A 13,316-nucleotide genomic window follows, 5' to 3' on the forward strand; every position below is an offset into this window, starting at 1 on the left:
TGATTGATCTGCAGATACTAAAAAATCCTTGCTTCCCTGGGATAATCCCACTTGATCACGGTATATGGTTCTTTTAATGTATTGTTGGATTTGGTTTGCTAGCATTTTGTTGAGGATTTCTGCATCTATGTTCATCAGTGATACTGGTCTGTAATTTTCTTTCTTTGTGATATCTTTGTATGGTTTTGGTATCAGGCTGATGGTGGCCTCATAGAATGAGTTCAGAAGTGTTCCTCCCTCTGCAATATTTTGGAATAGTTTTAGAAGGATAGGTGTTAACTCTTCTCTAAATGTTTGGTAGAATTCACCTGTGAAGCCATCTGGTCCTGAACTTTTGCTTGTTGGGAGTTTTTAAATCACAGTTTCAATTTCAGTACTTGTGATCGGTCTGTTCGTATTTTCTACTTCTCCCTGGCTCGGTCTTGGGAGATTGTATCTTTCTAAGAATTTGTCCATTCCTTCTAGATTGTCCACTTTATTGGTGTATAGTTGCTCATAGTGGTCTCTTATGATCCTTTGTATTTCTGTGGTGTCAGCTGTAACTTATCCTTTTTCATTTCTGATTTTATTGATTTGGGCCCTCTCTCTTTTTTTCTTGATGAGCCTCACCACCTTGTTTGTTTTTTTAAATTTATTTATTTTATGTATTTATTTTTGGCTGCATTGGGTCACGTTGCTGCACGTGGGCTTTCTCTAGTTGTGGAGAGCAGAGACTTCTCTTTGTTGCATGCGCGGGCTTCTCATTGTGCTGGCTTCTCTTGTTGCAGAGCACAGACTCTAGGCACGTGGGCTTCAGTAGTTGTGGCTCACGGGCTCTAGAGCTCAGGCTCAGTAGTTGTGGCTCACGGGCTTAGCTGCTCCATGGCATGTGGGATCTTCCTGGACCAGGGCTTGAACCCATGTCCCCTGCATTGGCAGGTGGATTCTTAACCACTGCACCAGCAGGGAAGCTGTCACTGCCTTGTTTTTACAGCAAGCAATATGGATAGTAAATCAGACATATATTTCTATAATATCTCCTTTCGAGCAAATATATCTGATATTTTTCAGCAACAGTCTTCTATCAACTTTCTGAACCAGGAGAGAATTATAGCAATACATAGTGCTTAAAAACAATGTGCAAGCAAAACCATTTGAAAGATTTTTAGAAAGAGTTAAGTCTATTTAGTAGAGTCTAAGTTACAAAGAATAGCTACTAAGAACACTTGGGATACTTAATTATATTCCAAGGAGTTGAAAACAGCACTGAATACGTACAACAATGACAAGACCGGTTACAGAGCCCCTGTCAAGTTACCTTTGGGTTTATAGCAGGGAGTGGGTATGATGCATTCCTCTTTTATGTGGGGCTTGGTTTTGGGGCTACAGCCTCCGGTGTGCATTCCCCGATGGTCGATGCAGAGGACCACACGGTACCTGAGGCCCTGGCCACACGTCACTGTGCACTGGAAGGAGAATGCAAGAGAGGAGACTCATAGGCAAAGCCTTGTTTACTTTTCTTCATTTCCCACCTGAGACTTTTTAAAGGGCTCCTTTTACAGAAGGACTCCTGGTGGCTTTATACCACTTCTTACTAGTCATGGGATCTTTGTTCTATTTGGCAATTTGAGGGTAAAGCTGGCTGAACATTAAATCACTTGCAATTTCTTAGCTTTGGATTAGTCAGTCAGCCTTTCTTAAGCACCCACTGTGTGCAAAGTCCCAAACCAAGTCACAAAAAGAAGGAGAAAAGAAATTATAGAGTGTGCCCGATTTTGATTACCAAGACTATATGTCAATTTTATTAGTCACTTTGCTAATGACTGTTAGGTCCAAAGTATGGGAAATGCCAGCTCCCATGTGGACATTAAAATGTTTTTAACTTCCATCATAGCTAATTTATATTGCTGCATGGCTGATCCAATTGATTATAGTGACGTGGAAAAAAGACGTCGAAAGGAAGTGATTCAATGGCCAGATGTAGACAGCACCTCCAGTGGTTCTACATGGCTGGGAGCAAGTCTAGATAGAAAAAGACATCACAGCTCTGATCTGCTGCCACAAAGCCACAAGGCTAAGTGAATAGCCCTTTGCCATCTCTGTGGCTGAGGGCACATCTTTCCATCTCCTGTGCCATTTCACACCTTTTTCCACTAGCAGCCAGGAGCCCCCAAATAACATTTTATGCTTAAGCTGCTGCAGTGGCTTCCCTAATGTCTAGACCGTTTTGGTTTTAATTAATCCCACTTCACCTCCATTCTAATTATGTTGCTATCTTCATTTCCTCTTTTTTTCAGTGAATAATATACATAGTTTTCATCTTAATCCACTGAAGACACTTTTTGGACATAGACAAAGTAGAAGAAATAAAAAATGAAACCAAACTTTTGGTCTACTGAGCTTGACCATCAGAACAGCGTACACAGCTTCAGGCTCAGTCATCGGCCTCAATTATTCTTGACAGACATTTGCCTCCTCTTGCCATTTGAGGGAATGTTATGGGGAGTGATAGAGGTTTCTTAAAGTAGCTTGAAGAAAGATGTTTGAAAAAATATATATATATATTTCCTACTCATTTACTTTTGGCAGGGCTCGATTCGGGGCAAGCCTACTCTGGGGGCTAAATGGGTGGGTTTCTAGACCCCTCCATAGGAGAAGCGGGGAGCTGCACAGGTTGGGTGGTGGGTTCATGATGAGGAGAGGGAAGAGTGGACTTACTCTCCTAACGAACAAAGAAAGAAGGCACAGTTACCGGAGACCACTCCTGTGCCAGCCATTTAGGGCAGTCAAAAATGTTGCAGGGCTGCACGATGGGCATCTTAGGGGTGTACATGCATTTCCACTCTTCCACTGAGGTGACATGCCCCTGGATGTCCTCCTCCACACAGGAAACTGCCCGGCTCTGGATGCCCCCCCCACACGAGGAGGAGCACGCGGTCCACGGGGTGGCCTCCCACCTACAGAAGCAAGGGGAGTCATCAGGGCAGACACGCACACTGCCCACCTCCTCAGTGAGCTTTCCCACCAACCCCTTCCCAGCGCCCATTGGGGCGATCAGGTTCTGAGAGGCTACACTCCAGAGAACCAACAGCCAGCTCTGGCCTGAAATCTGACGAGTCAGAGAGGATTCGATGCTGGCAAAAGTGCTCTGTAAGTAAGCCTCGAAGCTCTACACAAATGTAAGAAATTACTCTTTGAGAGCGGTCTACAAGGATAACTGTGGGGTCTGTAGCCTACTCCAAAGAGGGCTGTTCAGTCCTTCTTCTTACAGCTTCAGTATAGATTCTGAGTGTGTCTGCATGTGTGTGTGTTTGTGTGTGGGTGTACGTGTATATATAATATTTACATTATTTTATATTTTATAAATGTATTTGCATCTATGTAATATCTATCTGTCTAAATATCTATCTCAAGGCTAAAATTGGTTAATCACTTAACACTAATAGTTTGTACCTGGGATAATACTTTTCATTTTCGATGCAATACTTTATTACTTAGCTTCTGGATACTTTTACATGAGAAGCTCAAGAAAGATTCAGGTAAACCAAATACTCTTTCTCCCTTGCTTCTACAGTCATCAAATTTGGGAGTACATGGATTTAGCATAATTCTGATGTTCAAACTGTATCATCATTAAGGAGCCAAAATGTTAATACAGGCATTATCTACTTGTTCCCTAGCTGCTAGGGGCGGGGGTACTGACAGTTAGCACTCCCTGAAGAACTCCTGGAATTGTGAAGAAGTTTGGCTCTGTTTCAAAGGCTGATGGCATTGGAATCTATAGATAAAGTAAAGTAAGGGAAAAAATAACAATATTGTCAATAGCATTTAAGAGAATTTCATTGATTTTTCAGATCTCTACACAGCTCTGGTGCATCTGGGACCAGAGGCTGAGAGATATCTTTGCCCGGTTCTCTTCTCTCTTCCCGTAGGTTTAAAGAATGTCGTAGTTTTTAACAATAAAAACATGGGAACTGGGTTTCTTTTTGTAGCATATATAGTCTGCTTGTTGATAAGGACTGCTAAAGATTTAAGATTTCTCTTAGAATTATGAGAGATATCATTGTAATGAGAGAAAAACAAAATGTCACCAAGTTGATCCACTTGAATAGTTAAATGTAAAAATACCACACAGGCATACCGTGGAGACGTGAATTATTCTCTACATGGGATTTCATGTGTATCGTGAGCCTGCTTTCTCTTTTGCAAGAGCCTGGATAATGTGTGTTTCCCAGTTACAGAGAATTTTCCTCTACATTTTCTCTGCACTGTTCAAGTCTAGGCAACAACTGTTATCTCCACTGCCAACAGCCTAAACATGCTGCCAAATACAATATTTTCCTATGCATATTTCCCCAGGAGACACATAAGAAAATGTTATGATGGGGAAACTGAGGTCCTCTGTTTAGCCCTTTCGAGACTCTCTGTTCCCTTTCAAGAGAAGGAAGCAGCTCTGTAGAGAGTTTCTCTTCCAAAAGGGTAAGACCAATTCTCATTTGTCTCCATGTAAATCTCTGGAGAGCTGGAGGTGGATAACAGGTCTGATTCAGACTGAAATTGGGCTGAATGTATACGTACAAATTTGCATTAGACTCAGTTTGACAGTGAACTGGGAATATGTTTTGAACAGACATTTAATCTCTTAGAACATTAAGATGCCATAAAAAGAGCACATTTTCTAACTGGTACTCTAACATCCCTAAACTGGACCCTTCTAAAGAGACAGTGATTAATTTCTGTCTCAACACTTGGACCTGATCCATGGTGTAATTTTGTAAACAGTAATAAGTATCCTTTTCAATGTCAGTGATCACAGAAAGACAAATGATTTGAATATTATTCCAAGTATTTATAGTATGGTTCCGGCATTCAACTGTAGTTCTATATGTGAAAAGTTATAATGTGAGTCCTTGCCTAATGATAGGATTATGTGGAATTTCAAAGCAAAACACCTCGGTGCTTTAAAGAAAGTATAACAAAAGCTCAGAGAGGGCATCAGTTAGGATATCTTAAAACAGGGACCAGGTAAGTATTCGGAAAAAAATATATATCCAAGAATCTTGCCCTGGAAGAATAAGAGATGACTTCATATATTTTAACTCCTTTGGCTTTTAATTTTTAAGTACACAGTGTATTTAATTTAAGAAATTCTCAAAATTAAGGATTATGTGGAAAAGTTGCATATATTAAGTATAAATTAAAGATTATTCATCAGACTATGTTCTTATATTATATTCAGATATGTGTTATAGTCAAAGACTGAAAGGAAGAAAAAAGAATCTAAAAATTCTTTGTTTGTGTTAATGTTGTGTTTTGTATCTACACTTGTGGTCTTCAACCCATTCAAATAATTTCAATAAGTAAAGCCTTCTGCCATGATCAGTAAGTAGCTGCCCTCTGAGAACCATTTTTGAGCCTTAATTCTTCTTAAGAAATGAAAACATATTTGTAAAAATAACTTCCATTTAGTAAGGCTTTATCAATAAAGCAGAATATCTAACTTTAGAATTAGTTTAGTAACAGAAGTGCACGGGGTAAGCAATATAGTCTGTTTATTTGCTAGTTGTCTTTTCCCATTGTGATGCATGGACAGGTCAAAGTGTGCAGAAGACAGGGTGCAAATAAACATCAAGCACGTTCATCTCAATCTCTCATTGAGAATATTGAGCTTCAGGAACTTGCGGGAAATCCAAATATATAAGAAATCAAGTTTAACCTAAGACAGGCATTAGTCACACCAGAGAAATATAAACAAGAGAGATCATAGATATGAAAGAAACTGAGAAGTGCCATGACAGGAGAAACATCAACTTGATGTTCTCACCCCTGATACCCAACTGTACCTTTATCTTGAAATACACGGCCTTCACCCAACCAGATACATGCGTCCTATGAATACTTATTTTATAGATACAGGAATTAAAATCAAATAAAATCTTGGTTCAGTTAAATTAATCTTTTTATATTTTCATTCCATTTTTTTTTCAAGTTTGGTTCTGGATCAAACCAGCAAAAGGATACATCAGTAGCGTTCTAAAGTCATTTATTGTCTTTATCAATATAGTCATAGGAAAGTGGGAGGGAGCTGATGAATGAAGTAACTCCTTAGTGGAAGAACTTAAAAAAAACCCCAAACAATTATATATGGTATTAATCAAGTAACCCTTTCTATATGCTACCATTAGAATGGTGATAAGTGAGTTCCGGGCCAGTCACTGGAAGTATTTAAGTAGAGGCTGGATGACAACTTGTATTGGTTTGTGCGTGTGCATGTGCGTGTGTGTGTGTGTGTGTGTATACATAAAATATGTTGGAATACATCTGTAGTAAATACACATATATGCATATTTGTGTAAATACCTGTGTTCACATATGTGTGGTGAATGGGTGCGATTATTGGGGAAGAGTGGGAGAATGAAGCATCACTGGGGAGCTGGATTAAAAGACCTCGAGGTCCTCTTTTTGTATTTCAATTCATTAAGTATTTGAAGATTTTCAATCAAACTTTGCTTTATTTTACAGTTCAGAATAAAATTATTTTCTGGGCTTTGTTTAGTTTGAAATTGCGCAAACCACCATGGATTATTTCCAATTATTTGTGATCTGATTTAAACCTTGGGTTCTAAACAGCAGCTGACTCCCTGAAGTCCAAATGAGCAAAGAGAATAGAGCAAAGGTCTTGCTTAGCACGGTGGTGGCTTCACACCCAAATCTAACTTCTGCTCTCTGGGGAGCTGTTTCCAATGTGGCAGGCGATACGCTCAGTAGCTAGAGTATTTTTCAGCTTCTCCAGTTTTCTTATGAATATATTAATAAAGAGAACAAGTTCTTTTAAAAGTTCCTCAATCACTTTAATGACTTTTTCTAGTTTTAAAAAATACCGTACTTTAAAAAAGCAGCATAGTGCATGGAATTTTATGTTTTGGGAAAAAAAACCACACAAAAAACCTCCCCTCCCCACCAAATGTTCTGAACAATAAGGATATGAAAAAACTGCCTTTTTGTATTTAATTATAATTTCTTTGGAACAAAAAAAGGATATTCAAAGCCCCTATGCAGAGTAATACCACATCTGGAATTCCACATTTGTGGTATTGGGATAATAATTCAGGCAGTGTTTGTTTAACAGTTAGCAACAGTGCTTTAATGACTAGGGTCCTATTGCAGAGGAAACATAAAAAAGGACAAAGGGAGTGAAAGAAAGACATAACATAAACCCATACACTGTATCTAATCATAGTGAATTACTGTGTCCACTGCAATGTAATCCGATCGTATCTTAAAATGGTTTTGAATGACAAGCTTATGGTCTGAGCAGACCAGTGTTATTCAAAAGCAGAGCTCAGGATGGATTGCAAAACATACTATCTACCATCTTATTTTTACAGAGAAACACAAAATCTATAATATATATATATATATATGTATAAAAGAAGCAGAAGACTAATTTACTAATTCTAGCATCAGGATGATTGATTTACGTACCGAGGAAGGGGATGGTAGAGGTCATAAGGCATGATCTGCTTGTATCCGTCACTGTTAGGAACAATAATGCCAACCCTCTGAGTAGAAGGTACACACAATAAAATAAACACTAAATGATTACATTATACAATTTTTTTAGACAAATGCAAAGTAACATTAATAAATTGTCTCTAAAAAACAACACTAAAACAGTTCAAAATCTTTATGCTAGCATCTGTTTGAGGATGGGGCAAGTTCTTTGAAAGGGCACCGTTTACTATAATTAGTTCTCTGATCTAGGCAGGAAATACCAGTGGAAAGGGTGGTAGTAAGAAGACTGGGCACCTCATCATTAACTATGACACAATAAGTTTGTAAATGTTCTTTAATCCCCCCAATTATACAGCCTATGAGGTCATTATTATCATCATTATTAATGTTACTTCCAGATGCTCACCAAGCAATTTTACAGTTACGGTCTCACTTCCGATGAACGAGAGAGCTATGTGTAAGAGTATGTACCTGGGAACTGACAACACTATGTAGCATGCATTAGCAAATAGGTAATGCACCCTTGGCAGATCTGAGGATTTTAGTAAAATCTGGAAAGCAGCCACTTGGTTATTTTATAAAGGGAAGGGGAACTAGTGAATATAGTAGGCAACGATCAACAAAAGCGCATTCCCTACCAAAATAAAGGTAGGGCAGTTAAAAAGTGATAATAAAGATGAAAGATCTTTTTTTTGTGGTCTATAAAATGTGATACGGCGGTAACTGCTATTATGGTGGTGGTTGTGATTGTTTTGACTGTTGTTAGTATACCTGGTGCTCTGGGAAACCTGTGAGATTTAGAGATAAAGACTAAAGGAGCCATAAGAAATGACATTTTAGGCTGTATGGCTAATGGATTCACAAGAAATGATATTATAGGCTGTGTGGGAGTCCCCAGAGGCCTTTAGGACTCCAATAAAGTACACTAACTACCTCACTGATTTCAAGGAAAGCCTCCAATTGGCAAGACTTTCTTCTTGCTGAGTCCCTTTGTTTGTGGGAGATTTATGACTCGTGAATCTCAGATAAAAGGGCTAATACAACAGACTCTCCAGCAAGAGTGGGAGACAGAGAGAGCTCGGTTCACGGATGTCATGTATTTGCTGCAGCAAGGCATGGTAGGTCATGAGCAGAAGACACTTATCTTACCACTGACAAATGATAGCAAGTCCTTCTTTTGAATATTGAAGGAACTCATGTATTCTATTCTGGGATGAATGGAACCCATGTATTCCGGGATACTCTGGGATGAATATCCGTATTCAATATAAATGTTTGTATTTATATTTAAATAAATACATTAAGAATCACTTTGATCCCATCCTCTGACATAGGATGATACAGTACGTTCTTTTTATATGGCTAGTAAACCTAAGCTTTTGGGTAGAGTGAGCAAGGTATACTGTGGAACAGAAAGATAAAAAATAGCACTGGCTGGACATTGTGCCCGATAAGGAGGAAAGAGGGAGTAAAAAAAAGGGTAGTTCTTGAAGAAATTACTGAAAGGTAAGGGAGAAATGAGAGAAATTAAATTTGAAAGAAAACGAGAAACAAATCTTTGAATATAGATTTCTCTTCCGAAGAGTTACAAACACTGGAGTAGTAATTTGCTTATTTATCTTACACGACTAAATTTTCTTCATTTATTTGTAGGACTAAAGGTATTCATTTATATCACTAAACTTTCATGCTGTGTGTACGTGCATTACTCTTCAGTAACAATGTTCATGAAAATGGATGCTGCCTTTTGAGGAAGCTCAAAATCCCATAGCTCTAACAAACACAAGAATGGGATGAATATTAACATTAAACTCTTCTCCCTGTTTTCCAAGATAGAGAAACTTCCTATTCTTTTCTGCCTTCTTTTGACAAGAAATTGGATGTGAAAGGTTAATCCTGTCTTTGGGTAGAATCATGTGATCTCCTTCTAATAATTCTTCTGCCTAGTAATTAAGGAAATTTTCTTTCTAAAAGAACTGTATTTGATAGAATTCCAACCTTCCAAAGTTCTTCTAATAACTTTGGTAGTTAATTAAGGAACACAGACAACTGACTTTGCAGTTATATTTTAGCTAACCCTAGTATCTTCACTCATGCCTACATCCAGACCTAAATGCAGAAATGCATATCTCTGTCTTCTCTCCTGAAAAAATTTATAGCTATGATTTGTCATTCTCAATATTCGAACAAACTGTTACAGATCTCTGCCAACTGATTTATCAGCTGATGATTTTTAAAATGGAGGCAGTAATATTGAAGGAGACAGGCTAGAAGTAAAGAAGGGGAATGAAAGAGGGAGTTATAGAACTCAAGATGTCGGGCTTTGCATTGGACTGATTTAGAAATCATGTTTTTGTTTGAACGAGGAGCTTTAAACCTGGATTCAGCAAAACTATAGCTGTATTTGTCTTTCTATGGCATAGGTCATGGTGAAGACTCATAAAATGACTCTATGGCACCTGTGAAAACAGAAAGATATCAAAACAATGGTGCTCTGTCCAGTTCTGTTAATGCATATTCATGTGCATGGGCTCTGCTCTCTCTTGGGGTTCATGCCATGGCCCTGGCCTTTCACCACACTGTCACAGAGGGGCAGGCAACACTGCCTAAACTTAACTCTCCATTGCTTCCTTTTAAGACACAATCTTTTTCTTAGGCAAAGTGTATCTATTGAAGAATGATGGAAAAGGATGCCATTTAGGGACTTTAAGAAATTCTTTCCATGTTTAGATCTTCATTTTTATGTGTACGTGCGTGCATACATGTTTATGTATGCATTCAGACGTGTCTGAACATACATGCAGTGGGGAAGGAGGCAAAAATAATTTTAAAAAATGATCGCCAAGGGAAATGTAATAAACAGTTGGTTTGGGGGTAAAACTACTCATTCTCCATTGCCTTCACTATTCTGATTGCTCATGCACTTCCTACACTGGGCAATGACTTGATTCCATCTAAAGTCTCTCAAATCAAGGGTTGTGGTGGGAAGAGGAGAAGATGAGGATGAAGAAGGGGTCACTCTGGACTCATGTGATATAAGTAGAAGAAAGACATTGCACATAATCCTCTCAAAGTCCACACCTTGCTGAACTGTCCAATGACAGGAGAATGCTTCCATGTTATGACAAACTCATGGAATAAAATATTATGCAGCATATGAACATGAAGTCTTTTGAACTATTTTTAATGACATGGAAAATGTTCAAATGTAATGTCAACTGCAAAAATCCAATGCAAAATAGAATGGACAATGTAATCCACAATACTAAGAAAACTAATTTGTTCATATACCACCTATACAATCATTTTTGTAAAGCCTATATATGTGTGTGTATGTATATGCATGTGTGTGTGTATGTGTATACGTGTGTGTGTGTGTGTGTGTGTGTACACATAAATATATTAGAAAAGGACCCAAAACAGTTGTTAGTTCCTGGTGTTTGTATTATGTGTGTTTTTTTTTTTTTTTGCTTTCTTCTTTTTATATTTCTCTGTTTTCAGGAATTAGAACTTTTAAGTAAAACAAAATTCAAGTCTGAGAAAGCAAAAGACAGAAACATTTGGAAACATGATATAAATGGATTAAATGAGGCTATCCCTTCAACTCCCATGTGTCACTTAAAGATGACTGAGTCTTTGTCCTGAAATCATGTCAGAAGCTATTATAGAACAATATCCCTGACTTTAAAAATCAAGCCCTCTTCAGGCTCACACTACTCAGGTGTGAAATTTACATATTGTGACATATCTCTCTTTCCAAGAAAAGTCCTCATATAACTAACTTCATGAGCACCTAATTTGCAAGGTTCTGGATTCTTCTTACAATAGAAACGAATCATAAGGAGTCGCTTTCATGGCTTCAACTGTCCCTTCCAGTGCATCTCTCACGACCTCTTGCCTCTTCTCCAGGGCTGCAGAACCTCATTTCTAACGTCCTGATGGCTGGATGTACTCTCAGTATGTCAAGCTCAGTGGGTCCAGACAATTCATTCTCTTCCCCTACAAACTGCTGCTTCTCCTGTGATCACTGTTACTGCCGTCCTCCCATCCACCCAGGCTGGATACCGCGGGGCATCGTTGCTCTTCTCTTTCCTGTATTCCCTACACACACGGAGGTCTTCCAGTAGTGATGTCTGCCAAATACATCTCTGTGATGTGAATTTAGGCCCTTTCGCACCAGTCTCCTAACAGATTTCTCTGCCTGCAGGCATTGTCTCCTCCAATCCAGCCTGCTCACTGCCGTCATAGCAACAGATACTTTACTTCCCAATGCAGCCCGTGACACCCAATGAAATTTCTTAATCAAGTGCTACCTCTTCTAAAGCCTGTCCTTATTTTCCCTCTCAACATGTAGCCAGACGCTTCTCTCTTCCTCTTCCAAATACCCATAGCACTAACTCCCCTCACCACTTTTAACTGTATACTATCTTTTAACTATGTATACATTTTCTTTAGTTTCACAATATGGGACAAAATCCATATTGGTTCTTTACTATATCTTTTAACACAGTGCCCTGCACAGAGGCAATTCATAAATAATCAGTCAACGAAATTATGCCATTGATGTGCAGACACAAAAGCAAAGCTACCATCCAGAATGAAAGCACGCAAACAAATAAGAACAAGGTTAGAGAAACTTCCAAACAAACTGTCACTCACGGTGCACATCTTTAGCCCCATTCCTTGCCTTTTGCTAGCTCTGCCATCTGTATGAGGGGCAGGCTGTGTTAGAGGGTAGTTTGGCTGCTCTGACAAGCAGAGGTGATTGGGTGACCTGGGGCAGAGAAAGGACAGCTTAATGGCAACTGTGCTTCTAAGCTGCTTGGCTAAGCTCTACATCTCTTCCACTGGGCATCTCCCAGAAATAGCCATGACAATTTAAAAAAAAAGTCTTCTCTTCCCTGTCTGTCTGATGTGTCTTTTCAGGTATCATGCTGCTTTGTAACTGTACAATTCAACTTCCCTCGGGCGGTGTTGTGGTCCAGACTCTCGTTGGCTTTACTTTGCCTTTGCCATGGTACCAAGCACAGAACTTGGCAAAAGATTGGTACTCAATAAAAAAATGAATGAAATTGTGGGTGGTGGGGGCAGTTCTGGCACAGAAGAGAGTAATTCATCTTCTCTCAACAACTCCAGGCCAATAGAAACCAATCTGTTCCCAAGCAACTGTTCAGAATGGGGGAGGAGAGAAGTAATAAAAAGTTGGCAGAGACTCAAGCATTTGCTTTTTCATGAGTGGCAGAGCACAAAGGATTATAGCATAACGAGGACAAGGACCCCCTGAGGAGTTGAGAGATGGAAGGTCTGTTCTCCTCTCTGCCAGCTCTCTTTCTGTGTGACCTTGAGTGCATTGCATTTGGACCTCTGTGTTGGTCTTCTGCAAAATCTAAGTATTGGATGAAATCAGGACATTTAAGATGAAGTAAGAATGGGTGCCTGGAAACCCATCTCATGGAGCTCTATCTTATCTGTCCCCTTCCTAGTGGCTGCTAAGGGCAGAACTCAGAGTTCTGTGGACCACAGATTGAAAACCACTGAACTAGGTAATCATCTCAAAATCTCTCCTATTTTAAAACTTGATGATTTTACAAAACACCGTAGGTTTCCCTATCATTTAAAGAGGCAAGTTGGAGATCCAGCAAATGAGGAAATATTCTGTAAACAGGTTACAATTTTTTTAAAACATAGTAGCTGCTAGGCAACATTCATTTATCTTTTAGAAATCAGACCAAAAAAACCCTGCTTCATTGTCTAGGATTTGAAAACATTTTAAAGATACATATTCATTTTCTGCTATAAAACCAACTACTGGAGAGTTTTTG

General features: G+C 38.9%; 1 protein-coding gene across 2 annotated transcripts in view; it reads right to left on the minus strand.

The window, feature by feature from the left end:
* The window catches only part of ADAMTSL1 (ADAMTS like 1), a 1,026,618-nt gene that overhangs the window by 250,706 nt on the left and 762,596 nt on the right, over positions 1-13,316 (minus strand). For both annotated transcript variants that reach the window (XM_036856350.1, XM_036856351.1), the window contains 3 exons: positions 7,465-7,515; positions 2,732-2,936; positions 1,298-1,445 (listed from right to left, as the gene is read on the minus strand). In XM_036856350.1, coding sequence (XP_036712245.1) covers positions 1,298-1,445; positions 2,732-2,936; positions 7,465-7,515 — 404 coding nt within the window. The remainder of the gene's footprint in view (positions 1-1,297; positions 1,446-2,731; positions 2,937-7,464; positions 7,516-13,316) is intronic.

This window comes from Balaenoptera musculus, chromosome 6 (assembly GCF_009873245.2).
Source record: "Balaenoptera musculus isolate JJ_BM4_2016_0621 chromosome 6, mBalMus1.pri.v3, whole genome shotgun sequence".
In the NCBI taxonomy this organism is placed as follows: Eukaryota; Metazoa; Chordata; class Mammalia; order Artiodactyla; family Balaenopteridae; genus Balaenoptera; species Balaenoptera musculus.